Source organism: Ammospiza caudacuta, chromosome 1, assembly GCF_027887145.1.
Source record: "Ammospiza caudacuta isolate bAmmCau1 chromosome 1, bAmmCau1.pri, whole genome shotgun sequence".
Lineage (NCBI taxonomy): Eukaryota > Metazoa > Chordata > Aves > Passeriformes > Passerellidae > Ammospiza > Ammospiza caudacuta.
Window position 1 is genome coordinate 16593253 of NC_080593.1, and position 26203 is coordinate 16619455.

Genomic DNA, 26203 nt, shown 5'->3' on the forward strand with positions numbered 1-26203 from the left:
TGTAGTTTGTTTAGAGGGAAGTAAGACCCCTTGTTTTTTATTTACCATGTTGTTAAGCTCAATAAAAAGCTGAAAAACAGTATTAGTAATAATAATATTAATAATTATATTTTTGTGCACAAACCTAGGTTTAGTTTAGAAAGACTAAATTATGTGTGTGTTGTTTTCCTGAATCATCACTAGCAGTTTCACTTTTTTATGCATTTGGGATGCAGATTGCACAATCATTTGTTCAAGACTGGATTTGATACATTGCCACATTAATATTAATTATTCTGACATAGTGTCACTAGTTAAAACTGCAGTTGTGTCAATTACAAAAATGTAAATTTTTCGTTGCTTTCAATGTCTGAATATATACTATGAAATTTTTAAAAATAGTGTTAAAATTGCACTGGAAAGTATTTTGTTAGTATTATTTCTGGTTTTCAAGTAAATAATTGGAAACACTTAACTTGTAATATTAAAAAAATTGCATTCTTGAATAATACTATTCATAACATAATGTCATTACCATTTCTAAAATTCCTTTTATGTCCTTTAATGATTTTCTGTGAATGATACCATTGTTCTGTCATTAACTTGAGCTCATAAACAGGAAAATATTTTACAAATTCAGCATTATGTCAAGGCTATATTTAAGTCTTAGTCATTTCAAATCCTGTAGTACTATCTTTAGGATATATTCTTTCTTATGGAGTAATACGGCATAATCTCTTTTGTCAATTGCTGCAGTGTATTCTGTGTTCTTGTAATACTCAGGATCTGATCATGCTGCTCTCTGAAACAATTCTGCTGCAAAGAATTTCCAAGGCTGTTGATTGTATCTTGTCATTCTTCTTTTTTTATTCTGCACAATCTCTCTTTCTAGGTGAGTTCTATACACGGTACGAGACCTCCCTTCAAAAGTCCTTCCTTGTCTGCTCCTGTCCTGCTTGTCATTAAGTCGCCAGTAATCTGCTGATACATAGGGGTCCACCTCCAGTCAGCCCTTAGTGACGGCCTTCAAATCTTCCTGAGAACTCCTTGAAGGTTTCTCTCACAGAGTATCCTAAACCAGGGTGCATTTTGACTCCAGCTTGGTGGAGAACTGTTTTGTGCACTGGGGTGGATCTCTGGTGCGGGCAGCAGTCCCTCAGGGCGCGGCGCTGGCTGGTGTGTTCTGACTGCTCACGGCATGCAGGTGCTTTGGATTCCATGTAACCCTGCACTGTCACTGCAGACATACCTTAGTTTCATAGCTGCAGTTAAAACTCCTCGCTTTTTACAGGGTGGTAGCCTTGAATTAGATCTTAATCACAAGTAAAATTCTGAAGGAGCCCTCTTGAAACTTGTCGACCAAGTACACAGTGCTTCCAACCTAAATCTATTGTACTGGGATCTAAAGTCACAAGCTGCAGTTTTAGTTACAGATGCTAAGGACTTAAGTGCCTGAATGTTTTCTTACATAGAACATACTTTAGCAGTACAAACAACTTCCAAATTGAAATTAAACTTGTGGTTTTCAAGTGGGTGGGTTGATCAGGTGTAGAGAAAATAAGCAAAGACATGATTGTACTAGACACTACGATTATATAAGGCCCAAGAAACAAAACAAAAACCAAACACAGGAATATTTTACAGTAATATAAAAATATCAGATTCCTACTTTTTTTAGTGGGTATAAACTTCTACCAATTTATACAGGAACTGGTCACAATGTAACATAGGTAAGTGCGTAGGACAGATGAAAGAAGATGCATCTAGAGAAAGGCAGAAATAGTCATGTTTCTGTCTCTGTTAATAAATTGGCAAAGACAAGACATCCCAGTTCAAAACAGAATGAAAATGGATCCAAGTGCATGTGCAGACTTATTTTGTATCACGATGTCTGTATATTAATAGAATTCAGAGAAAAGAAGGCAAACTCATTTTGCTAATTTCAGTGAATAGACTTATTCAGCTTCCTACTGAGTAATTGCAGAAAGCATTTTTCATTTTAATGAGTATTCTGAATTCTTTATCTCTTGGTTTTCTCCATTTCCCATTGGAAATTTGCTGTCCTAAATGTGTTTCTTAGCACTTTTGTCCATATTGTATTTATGTCTAGGTCAGTTAAAAAGTGACTGTAATGTGCAACTTATAATGATTAGCTTAAGGAGGTATTGAATTGAAGCACTTTGTTATGTGATGGAAAGTTGTGGTTTACTATGTGAACTTAGTGAAATCTGCTTTCCTATTTGGGAAAAGCATTATAGAAAAATTATAGTAACATTATAGAAAGTGTCAGCTCTAGAGTTTTATGTTAGATAGATTTATGTGTGGCAGAACTTGGTTTGTTTCAAAATAAAAACTTCCTATGATGTGAATAAAAATACTCTGGAGAGACAAGTTTCTGTAACAAATGATCTTGGCTGTTGCATTCTAGAGAGTTCACACACTTTACAGGTAAAGATCTCGCATTTCTTTTCCATATTCAACAGATGTGTCAGGGAAAACAGGCATCTCTGCTTAAACATAATACTAAAGTACTGGGGATTTATATGGTTATTTCATAGCTAATGACGGATTGTTAGAACCTGTGTGTTGTTATTCACATCACAGGTTTTCTGCTTGTGATCACTTTCTTATGTAGTTTGCAGTTCTGCACTTGGCACTGTGATGCCATCTCTCATCCTGCTGTAAATGGTTTTGTTTCACTTTTGTCTGGGATAAGCCCAGAAAAATGTGTTATATGCACATCTTAGGCTTTAAAAACTGTTTTCTTTTAACATAGGTTACTATGAAAGCTTGTTTTGGAATTGCACTATGAAGAAAGTGTCCACTTTTGAGCTTTGGGTGACAGGAAAATGCTCAGCTTAAATTGAGAGACCGAGATAACTCTGCAGCAAGGTGGTGAGGCTGTGGATTCATTGTTTTTCCCTAATGAAGAAAGACAAAAGAGATGCAGCATTTTGTAATCAGAAGTAGAGCATGTGTCCCTGTTCCATCACCCTCTGCAAATCTCATGACAAGATGGGTGTTGAATTCTGTGACCCAGTTATTGTGTATGGGCAGGTTGGGCCCTGCCTCCTACATAACTTGCTGAAATGTTGTGATGTTTCTGAGTTTCTGTACAGACAGAATAGAAATTAAAAAATCTACAGCCTGTTTCCAAAATCCTGGGCAAAATTACTTCCCATCAAAATTTTGTAAATGCTTGAACATTTGCCTCTTTTCTAGGACTGAGGTAATTCTAAATCTTCTGGGATATTTAGCTACTATAATAAAAAGACAGGTAAAAAAAAATGAAATGGCTTCTCCATTAAAAAAAAAGTAAAAATCCCTAATTTTGGTTTGAAACAGAGGTGCTTGAAGGAGGACATGAAAGATAATTATAAATACTGGGAGGAAATTAATAGGGAATTATTTATTCATGATTTTGAGAATTTGAGCTACTGAACACAATGCAAAAAATGCTTTACACTTGACATAAGTTATAGAACTTATTTTCACAACATATTGTGAAAAGTCAAAACAAAAAAATGGGTTCACCAAGGAGCTTTGCAAATCTGTCAGTATTACTGGTGGTAGTTAAGAGTCAGTCTGACCCAGATGGATGCTGTGCTGCTGATTAGTGGGAGAGGAAATAATTTTTATTATGTGTCATCATTATCACTTGTGTCATCTTCAGTGTGTAGTAGATACTCTGTGCTGGCTCTCCTGAAGATAGGATTCTGTACTTCATGGACTGTCACTGTGGCTAAGTATTGAGTGGTTTGGGGTGTTTCCTTGGTTACTTTTTTCATCTCCTGTTCAAAGTTGGCTGTTGAGCAGGAAGGTGATGTCTTGCCTTTGCCAGCACTGGGGGAATGAATTGTTGGGCTTCGGTCACCAGGCTATCAATGACTTGCTTTCCTGTAGAGGACACAAAGCTGACTTTCCATCTGTGTGCACATTCTTCACAAGTGGATCAAAAAGCAGCAAAACAGAGACAGTGTAGTAGTGGCAGTGATTGCAGATGTATTCTGGATTAGTAGAAACTGAAGTGACTGAAAGTGCTAGGTATTGATAATTTTATACTAAAATACAAGTCAGTTACTTTCCCAGGTGTTTTATTTTTCTAAACTTCCTTTTCCATAAAGTATCCCATCAAAGTGGTCACAGAATGATTGAGATCAAGCATTTCCCTGTGGAATGGAGTGGAAAAGTCTGTTATCCCTTGGTTCCAGTTTGTTCTGTAGGACTGAAAAGACAGTGTAGAGTGTGCAAGAGGGTGACAAGGTTTTGTTCAGCCTTTCTTCTGTACACACCATGTGATGGGAATCGAGACAGGTGATTCCCAGACAAGACCAGTAATTATGGTTTTATTAGCTGCAGTTCAGACTTGATGATGGCTAATGAGTGCCTAAAGAGACAGCATGGGTGTCTTAGACTCACTAAAATAATATTTTAAGTATTGTTTTAGAAACTTTAATTCTTAGAGACCAATTACAGCACCACCGATTTGTGACAAATGAACTTGACCTCTGAATGACAGCTGAGTCTCTCTACACAATTAAAATCGACATAGATGAGAACATTTAGAAAGTGGAGAGAAGTCTGGTGGGGTCATTAGGTGAGGTGTACCTCTGTCACTTGTGATCCTTCTGTCAGCTGCTAAAGTTAGTTTGTTTTTTCAGGTCTGAATTACCTGAAATACAGAAGATTGGGACAGCTGCTTCTAAGGTACTAAGGAAAGTTACAGCCCTCAGAATACTGGAATATGCTTGTGTTAAAGACAAGTTGAGCAAAGGAGGGTTTTAATGCCTGGCATAGCAGTGAGAAGGAAAAAGGGAGACTTCTTTTCAATAATTAATGTCTGTATCTGTTTTATAAGGGTGATTGTTCAACATGTAGAATGTTTGGTTTTGAGTGTACTTCAGATTATCCTGTGATATAAACATTGTGTTGACAGAAAAATCTAGTTCTTTTTGAGTAGCCTGTCCTCAATGCAATGTAGGAGTCTTGTACTGCATCTGAATTCTGAAATTCCTGATTCAGCAGAAGGGTTGATGGCTTAGTGGGGAGATACTCAATTCACAAGGAAACAACCATCAGTTCTGTTTTCATTCTATTCTGTCTTCAAAATGAAATAAAAATGCAGTGGAACATATGAATGTTGTTGAATTTAGGAGCAAAAGACATACAGTGATTCTGCTCATACCAGATATTTCTGGGAACTGGGAAGTGTTACCATCTTTTTTTGGGGGGGTGTGGGGTGTGTGAAGTGTCAACATATTTGATCTTTTTTGCGATGTTTTTAGAGAATTATTTAAAATAGAAAAAATGTAATATAGAATTACTTTAAACAAGAACATGATACAATTATTTTAGGAATAGTTTGTCGGTAGATGTATAGATGTTTCTGGCCCATGTTTATGTAAAGTCTGATCCCATCTTTAGGATGTAAACTGATCTGTCTATTTGTGAAACTAGAAGTGATGCCTTTTATTTCTCCCGCAGTTAACTTTGAAAACATTTGAAGAATGTGAATAATTTCACTCTACTCAGAGAGTCTGACAATAGTTTTTTACTTAATATCAGCAATTGACTGGAAAACAAAGTGCTTTCATATATACCTCTTTGAACCCAGGAGTGAACAAGTATGTTTCCTTCCTGTTTTGAGAATTCAGGCTTCCCTTCTTGGTATTAAAATATGGAAACTATAGCTTGAATGGAAACTCCGAACAGATCGTGGCTTTGTCTCTCTATTACACCCTGATAATTAAAAAAATTAAGTATTTTTGTTTAGATCATGTGAATTTGCTGAACACAAGAAGACATTTTGGTCCCTAGAAGGTGCATGATAGGGTATTCCAAAGGCACTTATAACCAGGGGACTTCTTAGTTTTACTTCTTTGAAGTTTCTGTTGCAAATTCCAATCCTGTGATGGGAATGGGGACTGTGATAGGATTCCCTGGGGACCCTCTGCTTCTCTGTTTGGTAAATGGTTCCATCTGGTGAATTCAAGAGATTTTGAAATAATAGCATATAAAGTACATTCAGTTTCTTAATATTTTCCTGCACAGTGTTTTTTTCGATGTGTAAATCCAGTGTTGCTCCCTCAGGTCATCATTAACTTGTTTGTGTATTTGAATTAACTAGCTTGGCAGCTGCCCAGCACCTCCTGCAGATTAATAGGAGCAAGTTCACCTTGTTTTTTTTGGTCCTTTCATGACTTTACATGTGACATTCTTTCTGCTGATTGTCCGTAACTAGTTTTTTTCTGAGCTGGTATTTTAAAGAAGACGTGGTTTCTTGAAAGTGAGGAGAACAAATAAGGTAACACAGTATATTGTGCCTAAGCAAACATTGATATAGATCTCCCGCTTCCTTTGGTGTTAGGTTGATGTCAGTCTTTTCTCCTGAAATACAAGAAAAAAAAATTGCCTTTTCTCATTCAGTTTGGAAAGATTGTCCTTTCTAGTTCAAGTAGACCTGTGGAGACTAAAAGACTTATACTAAAGTTTTGGAATATCTGTGTATTGTTTAGGAGTGGGAAGGGGAAATTTTGTCTTTTTATGTTTCAGATGATGCTGTGTTTCATGTATTCTGCTGAGCTGGTTTTGCATCCATAGCCTGCCAAAAATATATGAGCTGAGAAGGCCCTTAAGGATATGCAGCAGAGCTGGTAATGCCAGTTTTTGTGTGGTCCATGTGCTGTGCCCTCTTGCTGCTGTGTCTGTACCTGGTGGTAAATGATTGCTGCTGCTTACTGAGCACCAGCCACAAGGATTTGTGCAGGGTTTCAGAAAGCCCCAGTTTGTTCAGCTCCTGAGCCATGGAGCTGTTGATTGCTTGCCATGATAATATACGTGGATTTTGTGTTAAGACAGATTTCTTAATCAGGGGAAGCTTTTTTTCACAACCAAATCTGAAAGAATATCACAAGAATAGTTGTCAGGTGCTCTAAAATGGAGCAGGCCTGAGATTTGCGCTTACAGCTTCATTGAGTTCATTTTGTATAAATGTTTTCTTGGTCCTGTGTGATGCAAGATGCTCTTTGGACAGATGCCTCAATCTCAGTTATTGTCTGAGTTGTAAGACTACAGTAAGGCTAGGTTATTGCAGCTATGGCAAAAGGTTGTGGGAAAGTGAAGCTCAGCAATTATTATGGCATTGGAAACTGGAATGGAGAACTACATTGTGCTCCTGCCTCTGCAGCTAGGGTGTTCTAATGAGTTTAATCACATTTTAATTAGTGTTTCTAGGTAATTAAAATTTTTCAAGAGATGTTGCTAAATAGATACACTTGAGTTTCAGTTTCCAGTGTGTGTCTGCAAGCTGGCTTCCAGATATCCTCTCTGTCTGTCCCACAGAGGCTTAAGTTCATCCCAACTGTGGTGTTTTACATATAGGTGTTCATTAAACCGCCCTTAAAAGTTAGATCATCTCAAAAAGGGCACTACAGATTAATCAGGCTCCTGACCTAAGGCCATCTGTGCCTTCTCTTTGAATCTGGGGATTAAGTACAATGATGCCCTCTTGCATATTTTGGAAATATGTCAAAACTGTAAAAGTACACTATAGTACAGAGAACTTTTATAAGTCAAATTGTTTTGTAATAACCAGATTTTACAACAATTTGTTAGCGTTTACATGAAAATAAATATCTAGATTCATATTTGCCCTGAAACATCTTCACCTTTTCTTAAGACATTCATTTCTTTTAGTTAAAGGCACTTTTTCCTATCCATTGAAGATATACAATGTACTTCTGTAATGTACTTCTGTACATTTTAATATTAGCAGTTGGATAGCTTAACATGAGTTTTCTTATTTTTTAACTTTTACTGATAAGAACAAAAGGCAACTTTTAATTTTTTAACATAATAATATTTTTGCTCTTAATTTCAGTGGAAGTAGCCAGTAAGTAGTTTTTGAATTTCAAGCATAAAGAATGTAATAAATAGTTTTATATTTCAATTAAAATTCAGATGTGCATTCCTATGACAACACTTACTAGTAAATATGCATATGGCTTCATGAAAAAATTAAATACTGGCCTCCATGATAATTTAGCGGAATACATCAAATTTGCCATCTTTTGAGAAAGTAGAACAAGCAGATCTTCCTGTCGTGCTTACTTTTTCATTTGTATACAGGAAAATGTAAAAAACACTCCTGTGGGAAAGTTCTACTTGGTCACTTGGATTTTAGGCTAGTTATTGCATTGAAGTAATTGAGTAATCTGACATTTAGGAAATATTCTCTGCATATGTAAAGAGGCTGTGGTACTATCCAGGGTAATATGTGGTGGTGTTCACAGGGGTCCCAGGATGAGGGAAGAGACGAGAATCTTGACTCCATGTTTCAGAAGGCTGATTTATTATTTTATTATATATATTATATTAAAAGAAAATTATATATTAAAACTATACTAAAAGAATAGAAGAAAGGATTTCATCAGAAGGCTAACAAGGAATAGAAAAGAAAGAATGATAATAAAATCTTGTGACTGACCGGAGTCTGAGACAGCTGGACTGTGATTGGCCATTAATTAAAAACAACCACATGAGGCCAATCAAAGATGCACCTGTTGCATTCCACAGCAGCAGATAATTATTGTTTACCTTCATTTCTGAGGTCTCTCAGCTTCTCAGGAGAAAAAATCCTGGTAAAAGTATTTCTCATAAAATATGCCCATGACAGTAATACTTCAGAAAACTCTGTCCCTTGGAACCTATTTTAATATATTGTTTTGTTAGACTTTGAAATTTAGACAGTTCTATTGGATGAATATTTCTATGGGTTCTTACCTTTTGTCACTTTGGGCCATGATTATGTACTTAAAATAACAGGAGTCTTTTTGAAATACACTTATCTTCAGATTTTTTTTGAAGTGAGAATTAACTTCTAGTGTTTCAATAACTTTTAGTATATTGAGCAAGTAGTGTGTAAATGCAGAAGCAGCAAAAGGTCATCCTGTCTTCAGAGCTGCATGTGGCTGGTTTGCAGCAAATAAGGCCAGTACACAGGACAGTAAAGACAAGTCTAGTACTCAGTGAGCATGGATTGTCCATGCAATGAGTGAGAGGGGCTGTATTTTGGGCAGTGTGAAGACAGAGAATTACTACTTACAACTGTAAAAGATGGACTTAGATGCAAGATACCTCAGGGTTAACACAGAACATAGGTTGTTTCAAGGTATACTTGTTAGGTTTTCATAGGAGGAGCCATCTTCCACTTCCAAGCTAGCTTTTATGGTGAGATTAGATATTGCAAGTGTCTTCAGCAAGGTTTGGAAGTAATGCTGATAGCAAATTCTTTGGTCATACTTGCTTGCACTTTGTTTTCAAGGATTCTTTTACCTCTCAATCAGTGCCAGGGCAATTTTTTTCCCCATTAGCCTCATACTCTTCTCCTCCCCCTTGCACACATGAAGACTGTTTTGCAGATTGCCTTAAACCCACAGGCAAGGGTGGGTTTATTTGGGGCTGGAAGATAAGAACAGTGAAACATGCAGAGCTGCTCACTGCAGACCGTCCTGCTGAGCCACTTCCAGAGGTGGCTGCTTGTGTACACAGGGTGGCTGCTCTCTGCTGGCTCTGCCACGAGAGGTGGTGGTTGGGCTGCTCCCTACTGGCATCTGGCTTCAGCAATCAAGCTGACCAGCTGATACTGGTGGGTTGTAAAATTAATTAGGTCCCAAAAAGCAAAGGGAGAAGAGTGGTAGCTAAGGTGGCTAGCTCAAGCTCAACCAGTCTGCATATGTATCCAGTGTAGAACAGCACATTTCCATACTTTTCATGGTCATGAAGAACTTACTGAGTGCCTCGTTGGTGTATTTTTTTATTCAGAGTTCGATACAGCTAGAGGCTTTGTTGTTTTTATAGGCTCTTCCCTCCCCCCCTTTTTTAAGTTCCCCTTCATACAGCAGTAATTTATTTTTCAAATACTTATGCATTTGCACATCGGTAACTGTTCCACAAGCTCCTGTGCCATTATTTGTAACTGATCTCTGACATACTGTAGATCTGATGGCTTTGGTATTAAAACTGAGAGTGTTACCACAGGGTGTGTGGTGAGACAGGTATTCTGCAAACCCTGTTGTTCCCTCCTCTTCCCTGTGACTCTGGGGAGTTTAGAAGCTGGGCATGCCCACTGTAGTTATTCTGTATTGTTCAAGATAGCAGAACAAAAGAGATTTTTTAAAAAATCACCTACCAGTGCTCTGATTTTGGCATTGCTTTCTAACCTAGAGGTTCTAGCTCTGATTATTTTTTCAGTAAGTTTGTAGTTCATGAGGGAATGAAGGGGTTTTGTGAGTGGACAGAAAAGAAAGGAGCTTAGCAACCCTTATTTATCTTCTTTTGTGACAATATATAAGATACGTATTCATCACAGAAGCACGTTCTACTGATCTTCAAAAATGCTGTAGTTCATTATTTACATGTACTTACTTGTATATTTTGTGTGATTAACTCTTGGGGTGGGGATTGTTTGTTTTAAATTTGGTTATTATCATTAATCTGTTTGTTTCTGTTTACACTGTCTGCTTGAACTAGTGTGGTGTCGTACTTGGGGAAAAAATTATTTAGTAAGCTGCATTTGTATCTACAAGCTGTGAAATTATGAGTCTCTTATTTCTACTTGTTTTCACACTAGACAGCAGTGTGAAAAGAGTTTTCTTTCTTCTCTCTGCCACCTTACTGTCTCAGCTAGGAAGGGGCAGGACAGAGGCAAGAATTGCAGAGGAGACTTTGGTGACCAGTGGAGCTGACCTTAAAGAAGCACAGCTTGGGCTTCATGAGTGTGTTGCATAACAACCTATTTAAAACTGAGTTATTTCAAAAGAAAATACTTTTTCTTTCTCCCCTTAATATGTGCTTGACATTTAAATGAAGAGAAATTTCCTTTTGAAAAATTAATTTGAATCTCCAAAGTTTTGGTCCATTTGCCTAACAATAAAGACAGCTGGATGGGTGTCATTGTTCTCTGTGTTCAGCTGTTTCTTCTATTGGGCTGTTGGATTCAAGAATTTAGGCCGCACTGAAAAACTCTTCCAGAGAGCTTATGTGCCTCTGCACTTCCATTTCCTTGCCAGTCTGTTGCTGGCTGTATTCCTTTCAGCTGAAAGGTGGTGGGGTTTTTTTTGTTTCAGACTGGTGGGCTACATAATGATGAAATATCTTCTGGTATCCACTTAGTAATTTCTAGGGAATTAACTTCCAGGACCTAATGTCTGTTTAAGCCAGTTTATAATGTTATGAGTAACAATTACACTATTTGTGAAAATTAAGTTACATGTCAAAGCCTCTTTAGTATTCTTTAATCATACTGCCATACCTGAAATGAGCTGTGACAGTGATACTTTGGCAAATAATATTCCATGAAAAACAGTAATACTCTAATATTTTCCACAAATCTGAAGCCTACTGATGAGTGAGAGAAGAGTAGTTATGAAACTGCATGAAATTTATACTACATAATTATACTGCTATACTGTAAAATCTGACAGTGATGTGAAATTTGGCAGCAAATATTACTGCTGCTTTTGCCCTTCTTTTGATCTTTATGACTTTCCTTTCTTTCCTCCTTTACCACCCTAGTTGAAGGTCACAGAAGACGCAAAGGGAAAATTTTGAGCATCATTTTTCTCTATCATGAGGCCAGATTTCATTGATGAGTAGATTTCGCTGTCAGTTTTGTGTTCAAGCACAGAGCATTAGTTCAAGAATATTACAGTTGTCAAATGAGAAGTTACATAGACCAGATGGCTGATTGGATGCTGGAATATGATGATGTTAGGTTTTATTTCTGATTAAGCTGAGAGCTGTGTGGGAAATGCTAATACAGTCATCAGTAAGGAGCGGAAGAAATTATGAAGCGGAAGCTTCATTTCCTTGGAAAAGAAATATAGAATGTTGTCACTTCTACCATATAGAAAATAAAACCATATATCAAAGTTTATGCATATCAAAGCATTGATTAGGGAACCTGGAAGGCTGAGAATTTTGATGAAAATGGAAGAAAGGTATGTAAATTGGGAAACAAGTGCTTACCTGGAACTTAAACCATTAGGAGAGGCAAATATGTTATTTACTATATATGCCAAATGATGTCTTACATTTTTGACATTTTTCCTCTTCAAACTAGCATATGCTTTCTAGTGAGGAGTTTTCACAGATTGACTTCTTTCAATGGGTAAACATTTCTCGGACATTCTTTACAAGACTTAGAAATAAAAATAATGACTGGCTCAGTCTTGGACATTTTAACTGAACAAGAAACAGAAAGTTATCTGCAGGATTAAGGTGTGTTAGTTCAGTTGTAAACCAGGCATTTCACTATGTATGTGTAGTTTGAAGAGAAGTAATTTAGAAATTTGCCATAGTGATAACTTTTAAATACCTAATCAATTTTATTCCATGAATAGTCCCTCAACCTAGAAAATGTTACTGGTATCACAGTGGTGATTGTGGTATAATGAATGTGTTCTGTTCAAGCACACTATGAAAACTTGTGTTTTGTCCCCTCTGACTTTTTGGTTGTCTGCTCCTACTTTGAGTAAATACTGCCTTTATAGTATGGAAACAGACCACAAAATCTGTGAAATATTTTTTTATTTATCCTGATTAGAAAAGGAGAAAAATAAGCACTTTATTAATAGCTATTCTAGAATGAAATGTTTTATAAAACACCACTTTCATAAAAAGATGGATTGACAAAATGCAACTGTGAAAATATTCTGCAGTAATAAATTGCAAATATTTGTTTTAGTTGGCATTTCTCCAGTTTCTGAATTTCCTTAAAATTACCAAAATCCTGTCCTTCATTTCTTGTAATTCTAGCTTATTCAATTTAGGAATAGGAAGAACACCCTTTGCAGTTAGGAAATTCAGTGGGGTTTTGTACCCGTTGTGTTATTGTTTATAGATCATGTAATTTCACTACTTAAACAGTTTGCAGGCAGTTATTGCAGTAATGTTGTGTATGTAATGTGAAAACTATCTCTTTTCTAAGGAGGGGAAATAAAACGAACGGTAACAATTTTTTTTAACAACATCAGTCACATTTAGTTAGAGCATTATATATCCTAAAGTTTCATATTAGATTCTCTTCTTAAGCAATCAATTGCAGACCTGTGCATGGCATGAGATGAGGAGAACTGCTTTGTTATTTCCAATGACAAGATGAAATCCGCACGGACTTATTTGAAAAGTGCAGGAGCTCCCTCTCCTGGCTTAGAGCGCTGTAAGTTGCAAATTTCTGGGAATGTTTTCAATTTATCACATTTTAAAAATACCTTATTTTGAATACTTACCTGTAGAAATGTTTTCCTGGTATCTTGAAAATCATGGTGAAAACTGGTTTTGATGCCCATTTGGTTTCTGCTCCGAGTGCAGCGTCTGTGTTTCTGCCATCTGGCTTTGTACCCCCATAGGCAGCCGATGATGTCTTCCCTTGTCGGTGCGGTCATACTGGAATGACAGCAACATTTAACCTACTCTGAAGTTACAAATCCAGTACATCCCTTCATTAAACCCCACCCATGCTTTTCACAGCCCTTCAGAGTAATGTGAGTCGTTGATGATCATTTTGTACAAAGCCCTGTAAATCATCCTAAGTCTACAAAGAAGTTTAAAAAAAATGTAAAAGTTTTACTCTTGATGTATATAGTGTGAGTTCTTTCCTCCCCGCCCATCCATCTGGACAGCAGTCGGAGAGAGAGGAGGCCTCCTCACTGTTTGTTTATTCAATCACTCTCCTTTCATAGCCTGTTCCGTGCTGGAATTCATCAGAGAAATTAGATTGTTTTGTAGATACTTCAATTTGATAGGGTCTTTTATACAACATCATTTTCAAGGGTAGGAACTTGGCTTGAAAAGGCAGCGCTGGAGACACATTTCTTACTGTAGTGATTTAAAAAAATCCCAATCCAAGCAAAAAACCAATTTCTCAATACTGAGAATGCAGGTTGATTAAAACATGTATTTAACTCATCTCTATCAGTGTTGTACCCTTAAATCATCTATCAGAATGGGAGCCAAGAGTGCCAGATGAGCCCTAGCCCCTGTTCTGTTCCGTATCTTGCCATCTCAAGGCTACTAACGTAAGGAACACACATTGGTATGTACTGAAAGAGAGCAGTGCTTTGAAGGGAATACAACTTCTGTACCTGAAGTAGCTTCACTTAGCTGAACTCAGTTACCTGCCCTTTCTCTGGGTTGTTGTGGGGGTTTTTTTTGTTTGTTTGTTGGTTTTTTTTGACTTCTAGGTGTTTTTAGCTTTTCAATTCAGAGGGAAGATTGACCTCTGGTTACACCCTGTTACAGGAGTATAAGGGAGTATATGACATGTATGGGGACAGTACACAGTCCTGTATTAACTTCATCAGTGCAATTAGGGAATTTTCAATGACAGCTCAAGGAAACATTTTACTGTAGAATAGTTATGCGTTGCAAAATCAAAGCTTCTGTATTCACAATATTTGATTTTGCAAAGCACTACATTTTTAAAATATGTTTATGCACTTTAATTTAGCTACACTTGCTGGCTCAGGTGTGCTTATTACTTCATTTAACACCTTTGTTATTTCCCAGTAAACTTCAAGATATGTAAGTTGAAGAGGACCAATGAATAACAAAAAATGCCAAAGGTTCACTGTCAAATTGCTTAACTCTGATTTATACAGTTTCAGACAAGGAAAAAAAGAAAAAACCAACTTTGGTATTTCTAGCAAATGCCAAAATAGAATCAATGCAGCATTGTTCACCTAGTTAAAATTCCAAAATCCAGGAAATGCAAACATTAAGTTTCCAACAGCAACATTAACTTGGACTCTTTGCATATCCTGTATTTCCCTGGTATGCATTAAGACTTAAAGCAATGTATTAAGCTGTGAGTTAAACAAGAAAAACAGAAAAAAAAGTCTTCATGTAGGTAGCACTGCCAAGTTTAGTTCTGTTAGCATTTATGTTTATTGACCTTTTATAATTTTAAATTATTTTCTTCATAAAGATTGAATATGGTTTTTTTGGCCAAATGAAGTGAAATCTGAGAGCTTGTTTTCACTGCTGTGTGAACTTGACACACAGTTTACCCCTTGCCTTAAACCTGACTCTTCATCCAGCAGTATCTCAGATTTGCATTAAGCAATTTTAAGTCTTGGAAATACGACTTGACCCTCAGAGGCACTCTGATTACTGTGGGACTATTACTTGGGCTATACAGGTTGGCAAGATAGAATTAGAATTAATTCTAGGTGATATCTTTTTTGCTAATTAAATCTCCTCATAACTTAAGTGTGCAGAGTGACTTGAGTCACAGAGTAAATCAAATGTAAAGATGGACTCTTAATTATATCTCATTTGAATTCCAATGTATAATTTTGTAAGCTATATACACTATTGGTTTCAGAATATTTAGAGTATTGCAGTTGCCTCTAAGTACCTGAAGACACAGGAAAGTCCTGCTCTGAGGGTGGTTCCATCCTGGAGATGGTACAGAGCTGCAGGCAGACACACCTTCCTTCCTGTGTGGATGTTGCTGTCTGCAGCTGCTGACACGTGCCACACACTTTAGGCTTCTTGCCTGTTTGAACTCGACTAATCCATGTTCTAGAAGAAAGGGAAGAGCCTTAAAGGAGGTATTTGGAGAGTATTAAAGCAAGGATTTGCTGGTTAGAAATAGATTTAGGAACTGACTCTAGGTTTAGGAAGCAGTGGTGTGACAGTCATTCACATTTCCCATGTGAACAGTGGTGTAAAAGATCAGTGGGGTGGGAGTGGAGACAGGAGAAAGTGAAAACTGTAAGAGAAGTAAAAGTAAAGTGTCAGGAGATGGGAATATTTATCAATAGAGAGGGTAAAGGCCAAGTTCATTGCTGGAGGTTCTTGGATTCATGGCAAGAATAGTGAGTACATGGCAGTGTCATAAGGGAAAAGGTAAAATGGATATAGATGTGAAGCAAGAAACTGCAACATAGAATTTGGACAGCAGGGCCTGAGAGGGGGAAGCTTCTCTCCTGGAAAGAGAAAAATGGAGAAAAGGAAGAGAATGAAAATAGAAATGGGAGGAAGTATATGCTAGGTGACAAGTCATACAGTGGCTTTGATGCAATGGTGCTGCCAGAGTTTGCCAAGAAGGAAGAGGGGAGGGTGGTGTAGTCAGAAGAGAGCTTTTCAGTGGCATCTGGAAGTTAGAAGGAATTGGAGAATTCAAGAATGAAGGATGGTCACAAGGAACTTTCAGAGAAGACAGAAGACTGCACAAAGTGTCTGGTCTGCTTGATGTGCCAGCAGTGCAAAGGCACTGGAATGTGTCATTGATTGGCTATTGACCTTCACCTTTCTTTTCTTCTACAAATTTAAATCACAGAAAAGTGATTGAGAAGAAGCTTGTAAACTGATGAAAGTCAACCACAGACTTCCTCTGCAATTCCTATTGCACATTGACAGACTTAGCTGTCTGTCAATGTGCAATACTGTTTTCACAATGCACATGTACACTTGAGGAACATTTTTTGTTACTTATGCTCAAGATGTCACTAATAAATTACCATTTAATAAACCAAAATGTTTCAAAATTGAGCTAAAGTTGTACTGTCCAGATTGCTCACTGAATTTTAAAACTTTGCAATGAAAAAACAATCTGAAACTGATTAAAATTAAAATTATTGTAGTGGAGTTTTTTTCTTGGATAAAAACACATACTAAGAAAGTGGGGTTTATTCTGATTTTGCTCTCCGAAATTAAACCCTGTGCTTAATTACTAATTAATCTCTTTACTTTACCCAGCCTCTAAAAAAATCATCACATTTTGATGGAGGAGGATTATGGAAAATTATGTTGAACAAAGGAGAAGTGTTCAGAAGATTAGTTAATCTGAAAGAGGAGGACTGATCAAAAATTCTGTAATAAAATTTGGAAGCACTGTAAAATATCTGTACCTTATTTGGCTCTAGAGGTGTTCAGAATTTTGAGTTTGAAAAATAGTATTCTGACATTGGAGGAGGTATTTCTGAGTTTGAAGTAATAACTTGAATATTTATGTAATTGTGGGGATGACTTTTGGATATGGCTGTCTAACAGACCTGAGAATTGATGCATACATGTTTTGTTGGTGACACTAATATGTGGCTAAACTGTTTAAGTCAATTAGATATGTACTAGTTTCTTTAGGATGTCCTAATCCTGGTTTTACTTCTATCACAGATTTCCCATCCACTTGAGTAAATGTGGGCTCAAACTGCATTATAGTACTATTAAAATCTGAAGTATATTTCTAAAATTGGAGTTGCAGAGCCCCTTGGTGCAAAACATTTTTAATTGTTTTTAGGGAGTGTTGAGGTTACTGGATGATTCATTGCAGTACGTTTTGCTGAACTCTCATTTATAGAAAAATTGCCAATTTTTTTCAGTATTTTGGGGGTCAGTAAGGTTTGTAATTTACTGTAGGTAGTTACATTTTTCAAACAGACTGTCAGGAAACACTGCCAGAACAAAACGATTTGTGCAGGTAATTAATGGAGAGGCTGTGGTACCTGCTGACAGTTATTTTCCAAGGAAAGGAATGGTTTGCAGCTAGGGGAAAAGTGTTAAAAGTGTGCCCAAACCAGTAACTCAAACTGAAAGAGCAACCTTTGATCTGAGACATAGTTTAGTTCACATTTTAATGAATAGCTTTATTAAACTAGTATATTAAACTAATATTATTCTGTCAGTTGGTACATTTTATTTGCAGAAAATTGGATCTGTCTAAGGGTATTGGACATCTATAACACTGATGCTGGTTAAAATTAAACTGGTAGCTTTAGTGTGTTTATTTAAAGGAACGTTTTCATGCATTTAAAGGAATGTGTTCAATTCAAACACTGACAATAAAAATCTAAGTCTGGACAGAGCTTACGTAGGGGTTTTTGTGTTAAAGGCAGAGAAGGTGCAGGTTGCAAAAAGCCTTGCCTCTGTTTTAGTATTGATACTCATTGAACATATTTCACATTCAACATGGCACTAAGGCTGCAAGGAACTTTCTAAAACTTAAACTATAATACATTGCAATATATAAATTAATAACAATATTACCAACTTTTTATTATCTTCATATATTCTGTATTTTATTTCTAGTTTTTCTATGTTGTATTGACTAATTGAAAGAATTATTTCACATTTGTATTTAGAGAGGGCTTAGATAACAGTGGTATCTAGATAAATGGTCCTGCTCCAGACCATGAAAGAACACTATGGGGGAAAACAGTCTGGAAAAGGAAAATTGTGATACCAATTTCAGTGTTGCTGTTGGAGTTGTTAAGGTAAGTGAGAGTTTTCCATTGACACAGGGTTACTCTCATCAAGAGGACAAACCTGTCTTTTGCTGAAGTTGTGAAGGAATAAAATTGTGCACTGTGCTCTTTTCCTTCTGCCTCTCTTCTGAGCCCTTTGAACAAACTCAGTCAAACATGAGAGAGGATCTCCCCCATCTATGAGCTTCTGGCATGTTTTTGGAAATGTGTGGTCAGGTAGTGATTGAAGTTGTGTGTTTTCTGTTAATAATCCAGCAAGGGAAGTGTGAAGTGGAAGCTCATCCTTGAAGAGAATAAATTTATAAAGGTCCAAACATGTAGCCTAGACCAGTCAGGAGGGCCACTCACTGGAAATAAGCCTAAACTTTGTTCTGGTGTTGATCAAACAAAGCCTGACTTTGTTCTGGTGTTGATCAAACTGCTGGAAATAGCTACCACAGACTGCTGGGGTAGTAATTTCTACTGTCTTAATGTTTTTCAGTACATTAATTCTTAAACACTCTCTATTTTTATTCCATGTACTCAAGGATTTTATCATTTAGAGTATCCCTTTTTTTCCATATGTAAACATTTTCCCATAAATAGAGGCCAGAGACATCTCTCTCCTGATGCACTGACTTCACAGTCAGATTTGAGCCATGGAAGTAGAAGTCACACTACAAAATAAAATGATTTTAGAAGTATTTTTTCCAAACTGCCGTTTGTTAAAGATGTAACCACAAATGTATAATTAAATGCCAAGCACTTACACATTTTCAGTGGATGCTTAAGAGTGCCTAAATTATCTACTCTTCCCAAAGTCTTTTCACAAAGTGAGGCTCTTTCTAAGATATCTATGGTGTAACCTAAATAAAATGGAGAACACTGATAGAAAAATATGCAGAAGCCTTTAAATTTTCTTATGGCTGAAGACTGATATGATGACAAGTCCGTGAGAAGGTTAATGAAGGCAGCTGTTGGCCATCGCAATTTGGGGCAGTCCGTGTTTTCTGTGTTGTTGTATTAGTGAGTTAATGACATTTGGTTAGTTAGTTACATTTGGTAGTTGCCATAGTTGCCATTTCTGAGGTTTTTAAGTGAACTTCATACAGAGAGATTCTTTCAATAGTTTTAAGTTTCATTACACACGCAGCTGAGTGAGTCAGAGGTAGCTTCTCGCTTCTGCAGCATCTTTGAAGACCCATCATGTTTATGCACATGTCCTCTATGCTGTAATTCAAGTTGAAGATTTTTTGAAGGTTCCTGTTGCCAGCAAGTATGTACTGCCTGTAGGGGTGGCTGAGCAGCTTTGGAAGCATGTCAGGAGCCACAGGCGGGTTCCAGTAGCCTGTCGGAGATCGTGTGATTAAGGAGGTGAAACCTGCTTCAGAAGAGTTTAAGAATTCACTAGATCCCCTTACATTACAGCTTCCAAAAGAGTCGACCACCATTTTCAATTCAGATTTTGTCTACTGAAACAAATTTACTTCTCCCAGTCTAGAAAACCTCCCTTGGCAATTTCCTGTGCTCACTGGGTTTTGGAGTCTTGTATACATGTCTGTAGTCACTCAATTTACTTGAGGCCCCATAATGAATACAAGACTGACTGGCTGTCAAATTTCCTGTCTCTGCATGAAATCTCTATCTGGTACTTTGAATACCATTTGCAGACATTCTGGTTTAGTCCTGCAAATCAAGGTTATAGTCATCATAATTGTGGCATCCTTTAGAAAAAAAAAGTTGAATGTTTCTAGTATCAAACAACCAAATAACCTGGGTTTATGTGTCCCATCCCCAGCCTGCCCGCCTCCTGATTTGTAGTATTATGTTCATACTTAACAGTATCTGTCATAAATCAATCAAAGCCTTCAGTCTGCTTTTCAAATGTGAAGAAAATTAATTTATATTCATTAAAGTGCCAAAATTTTGTGTAACTTGTAAAACACCCTTTCAGAAATAAATATTATGCAGTTTATTGAGGTTTGTGTGGGAAGTCTGAAACAGAACCAAGACTTCATGTGTTCTGTCTCCAACTGCATGGTGCTTGCCATAAGTACAAATTTGAATTAGCTTTTCTACCTCATCTTTTCTTGAAAAATGAAATTGACTGAAATAAAGTGTATGCGTGACTGATGGAGTCACTTCAATTCAAAAACAATAGAGGATGCTAGAAAGAAGTTACTAAAGCTGAAATTATGTGGAAGGCCATTCATCTTAGCACTCCAGCTGCCTCCCACCTGCTTGCTGCATCTGCCCGACCTCTGCCTGTTCTTACAGTCCTGTATTCACAATGTGAGTGATCACAAACAAGATTTATCCCTCATGCTTTGCTAAGGGGTCTCTCTTATATGTGGGATATACAGAAAAATGGTTCCCTTGGAGAGCTGTAATACTAGAATTTTGTGAGTTTGGACAGTGCTTCTGGGAGGCTTCTGCCCCACTCCTGGCCTTGTGTAACCGGGGCACGTCACCCTGGTGAGTACTGTCACTGTAATGACCTTGGTGGTGACGGTGACCAGAGCTGTGTCTGGCTTGATGACCCTGCGCTGTGTGGGAGCTGTTGGAAGACGGGAGCATTTCTGTGCTTTTTACAGCCGAGACTTATATTTTCCCCCAAACACCTGCCATTCAACCAGAACGCCTTAACATAGAGATGTCTTTCATTATGCAGATAAACACAGGCAGAAACAATTAAAGTTATGCGTTTTGTTATTTCATCTAAATCCATTTTTATTAAAGTAATTAAAAGCAGAAGCAAGGAAGGCACTGTTGCCTCACGAGGGGCTCCTGCCCGCCGCGCGCGGGGAGCGGGGCGGGCGCGGCGCCTCCCGCGGCCGCCAGGGGTCAGGCGGGAGCCGTGAGGGGCCGGGCGGGCGCCGCTGTTTCCACGCGGCGGGTGCCAGCAGAACCCGATACGGTGCGATCTATAGAAGCAAGGTACAACTGGAATAATGAAATTTCAAAAATAAGCCCTTTTTAAAGGCTGGTTGTAACAGTTCTGCTGGGTATTGTAAATGCCTCAGGTGCACTTGATACTGCTGTTACGTTCCTGGCCCTGGCTCCTAATTTTGTGGAAAGATGGATTGAACTTCAATTTAGGAATATTCGGTAATCCCTCTCAGGACATACTGTAACAGCTGGTATTTCTGTGTTGCAGCAAATCGATTCCATACAGCAGTCAGCAATGCCTATGGCTGGGCTCCGGCAAAAACTTCCAAAGCATTTTAAATGAAGTGAGCCAAAGAAAATAGCATCATCACTGCAAAAATGTAGCTTAATTTGCACGTTAGAAAAAAAAAAATCCCCATCCCATTCCAGCAAAATATTAAGCATTTTACTGGTAAGGATTTCATCAGGTCATTTATTTTTCATTAATATATATTTTGGATCGGGGGCAATAACTTTATGCTGAATATAGGTTTCTTAAATAATGAGCTTGATTTTTTTTGTACTGAATGATTTACTGTGAAATAAAGAAAAATAAAGACACTGATGGAGTTGAAATACATTGCATATATGTAGATCAACAAGATTTCCTGCATTTTGCAGTGAACTCTTTTTAAAGAACCTGAAGTTTTGGTTAATAATAATGTACTCATAATGAGAACACCTTGTTTGGTTGGTTTTGGTTTTTTTCCTGTTTTGTTTTTTTTTTTCTTTTTAACAGATGAAAGTACTTTAAGATGAGAGGAAATCAGAGATGTTTCATTAGTAATCAGTAATTTTGTTTAACCAGTTTCTTACACGTGTTAAAGTAAAAATGCCTCTCTCCTTCGTACGGCTGCTCGGGAGAGCTTGTGCTGGGGAAAGTCACAGAGTTTGGGACCCGACTCCTTTTTTATGTGTTAAACAGAAAACAAGCAGAATTAATGTAAAGTGAATATGTTCCATCTTAATTGGTACAATGTGTCCTTGGCTATGATGTCTTCTTTTTTTCCTCCTTTAAACTGCACCCTGGCTAGCTTTACATATAGATGTTTTACAGCTCTTGTCATCATAAGATGAGCTTTCACTCTGGAATACTTAATTTCCTTATCCGTGCTTTAAATTTTAAGTTAATGGACTTTTGTGCTGATTTGATGAATGTCAAAATATTTTTTTAAGCTGATTTTTTTTTTTTAACTGGAAACTTCTTCATAAACTTCTATAATTTAAAAAAATTCTAAAAACCTAAGCAATCTTAATAGATAAACTTTTGGGTTTTTATTTGGTTCTTTTACAGAAGAAGTTGTCCAGCAAGGTAACTTCTGCTGTATTTTGTCTTCTTAACCAAACCACCCAGATTCATTGGGTAAATGCCTAGGGGATGTAAAAAACCCCCATACTTAAAAAAACCTGCCAGACTATTTAAACTGTAGGTTTATGCCTGGGGACAAGTGAACAGCTAACTTATATCTAATAATTGCTTTAAAACTTATTAAATAAAATCTTGTGGATGGCCTTTAGTATGCTGCAATATTTTTTGCCATGTGGAGATTTCTTTCAGTGAAAAACAAAATTTTGAACAGCATACAGTGTTTACAGCACCTGTATATCACTCTTCCACAAGACTGTTGCCAAGTTAAAATGGGTCCAAAATATGCACTTTAAGAGCCAACATGACTTCAAAAGTCATTCTGATTAATATGAATGTGTTTTAAAAAAACCAACAAAACTCAAACCAGCAATAGCAGCGGCAAAATGCTCTTCTATTTGTTTATTTTCTTTTGCTAAAGCAGAACTATGCTGCTTTCTTTCTTCAAGGATCCTTTTTTGTTTACTGAAATCTGGGGAAAAAAATCCTTATTTTCTGGTAGCTGCTACTTTCCCCTCTCCCTGCAAACACATCAGTCCCTGCCCTGCTCTAAGTAGACATTTGCTGTCTTGACTTGGAATTTCTTTTCGTACGTTTGCGTTCCAGTTTCACATTTTAACATACTTGAATAAAAATGCATTTACTTCTATTTGAAATTAATTTTAATTTTTGTTACATGTACTCTGAATTTTTCTCAAAAAATGGTTGAAGGAAAGACCCAAAATTTACTATCAATAGACCTGTACAATTATTACAGAATATGTGTTAAACAAACACTGACTTTGTCATAATGAATCACAGAAAAATTCCTTACATGGTAATGGCTCCATCAACTCTGCGAATCAAACTGCTATTTACCTTAGAAAAGTATTTGCTGCAGTCCTACTTTTTACAGCTTCAGTTAAAATTTAGATTATATTTCCAGATTGCAAACAAAAATCTTAAATGACCTGAAAACAATTGAAAGGAGGTTAAATAGAAACACTGAATAAATTACTGTGCTTGTAAGCAATTTTATTTCCCTGAGATAAGTAGTAGAAAAATTTGAATTACCTCAATTATTCACAGTTTTAATAAAATACCCCTAGACTTTATTTCCAAAACACCTGGAGTTAAAGAGTATAATTTACACAAGAGAAATGTGTTAAATTATTGTTATTGCAGAATGGGATTGTAGGCTAGATTGAAGAAAACAAAACTTGTTTCACCTGGAGGAAACAACGATCTTAACAGTCATAAATAAATGTCTAGTGATTGATTTTGAAAATCTTAAATAAAATCTTACTTCATGATAATCATTTAATTTGATTAACTGCAGTAATATACAGTTTAACAATGTTCTTAATTGTAAAATTCTATTTCTGTTCTTTCTAGGAGAAGCTGGGAGATAACATAAATCTTTATAGACAACTTGGCTGCGAGCGGTTAAACTGAAATAAACTTCTGCCTTGTGGCTGCAGCGCTGGTTTGAGTTTGTGTGTGGCGCTCTGCAGACTAAACCATGCCGGCGTTATCAACTGGATCTGGAAGTGACACAGGTACGCGCGCCAGGGAGGGGCCGTGCTTCCTCCACGTCTTACTTGTTAAGTCTGTATTTCAAGTAAGATAATTAATTATGGTCTCCCCAGATTTTTAATTTAAGACTTAAAACATAACCTTTTCTCCCTGAAGTTAATTTAGCTACATGAAACACCACAGATAAAATATATTCATTTTGAACTGTTCCGCCACCATCACCTTCTTCCTGTCCGCCCCCAACCTCCTAAAAGGAACAGATCCAAACATATATTATTGATGGATCTGAAGAATTTGGATTCACCTCCGAGCACGGTTCCTACAATGTTAACTTGAAAAAGGAGGAGGAAGGGAAAAAAAAAAGATGATGATATCATGCATGCCTTAATATTTGCAGCAGTCTAGACTATCCCCTCTGTGAGTTACAGTTATCAGTGGAGTTATTTCTGAACACAGACTATTCAGTTTTGACAATTCTATAACAAATTAGGAGAAGAAAAATACTGTCTCAAGTTCAGTTCCTTCACTTGCCTTCCACGTCAGAGCCCAGTTCCTGACACTGACTGCTGGCAGTGGGATTGCAGATACATAGCTTTCCATAGTTTTCACCTTTTTTGTGGCAATAGAAGGTTATATTCAAAGGTTAAATTTCATCTTCTTGTTATCCTGAATTCTCCCTCTCTGAAAGTATTTTTGCCCCTCTGTTTGGGATAACTGAAGTTAGTATTTTTGCTTAAGAGTGTTTGTTAAAAAAAGGGTGATCCAGCTGAGGTTGCAGTACAATACAAGATCCCTGCTTTCCAACCCTGTGACACATAGTTTTATGCGCTAGAAGTAACAGCAGGATTTGGAAAATTAGGAGGGAGATTTCAAGTCAGGAATCCAAAAATATGTGTATAAGTATGTATATGAAGAACTGCATTTGATTCTTATTTTTAGTAGACTGTACAGGGCAGTGATTTTGCTTTCCCTACACATAAAATTTATCCTAGATGACAATATTAATCTTTACAATTAGGGCGTGCGTCTGTTTATTTGTTGCCATGGGGAAGGAGAGTTGTTTGGTTTTATATGCTTTTTTGTCTCCCTATTCCTGTGTTTAAGGGATTTGACTGTGACTTTGCCAAGCCCTATCTCTGCATACCTTTGTTTTCTCTCCCTCTCCTCATGGAAATGAGTGAGTTGAAGCAGTTCAGTATGCTAAAGCTGAGTTATGGAAGATGTGTCAGGGTCTACTCTGGGCTAATTTTCCACTCTGGACCTTTGCTTTCTTTATCATGCGCCCTTTTGTGTTCTTTCAAAACCTTCCTTAATTTTTTTTAACTATTACTTGTTTATTTTTAAAGATTGTAATATGTCCAAAAGTAATAGTCACAGAGTTTCTGAATAAAGAGAAGTGCTTCAGAAAGTAGAAGATAATCTTAATTTTGAAATATTGTGTGTTGAAATGCCTCTAAGCATGTTCTACTGTGTTATTTAATCCATATGATGATGCAAACATACCTTTAATAATTAAGATCTGTGTTAAAATTCAAGTGTCTCCATTGTCTTAAAAAATTTATAGTAAAACACTTTACGTACCGATAATCTCTTTTTCTTAAATAATAGTGCTTGTTCTTTTTTTTTTCTGCTTCAAGTTATAAGTTGTTTCTCTAAATAAAAATTTGCATTTGGAGTGAAAAGAGAATTTTTTTTTCTTCCACTGTCTTTACAGTACTTCCTGATTGGGCTGATATGCACTTAAGTATTTTTGGAATGGTTACCTCAAACTGTGCTTCCTACCCTGGCTATGATACAGGTGGTTTTCTGAAGTCTTGTTTTTCTGTTGTTTCACTCTTAGATTAAAAAGTAGTGATATGCATAAAATTTTTCCTGCCTCTGTTCTTCCTGTGTGGATAAGAAGTCTTCCTCTCACCCTGCCTGCACAGCCTGGTACTGTGACATATGACAAATTGAGACTGCCCTGTCTGGGACACTGAGGACTTGGCAAGTCCCTTAATGGGACTTTAGGATAGGGACATAACCCTGCTCAGTCTGTTTGCTGAGACTGGCTTTTGTAAATACAATCAGACAAAGTGCAGCCTGACCTCTTTTTGTGTCTGTTAGATGCTGGGTGAAATAAAAAGTAAACCTGGATTTAAAAACAAATGAAAGCATTCCGTGAGGG

The 26203-nt window shown here is 37.0% G+C and overlaps 1 protein-coding gene across 1 annotated transcript in view; it reads left to right on the plus strand.

Moving 5' to 3' along the window:
• MPP7 (MAGUK p55 scaffold protein 7) overlaps window positions 1-26203 on the plus strand; it is a 146730-nt gene that overhangs the window by 17580 nt on the left and 102947 nt on the right. The window contains exon 3 of the mRNA XM_058802274.1: window positions 23896-24059. Within this exon, the coding sequence (XP_058658257.1) occupies window positions 24023-24059 (37 nt within the window). The 5' untranslated portion in view covers window positions 23896-24022. The remainder of the gene's footprint in view (window positions 1-23895; window positions 24060-26203) is intronic.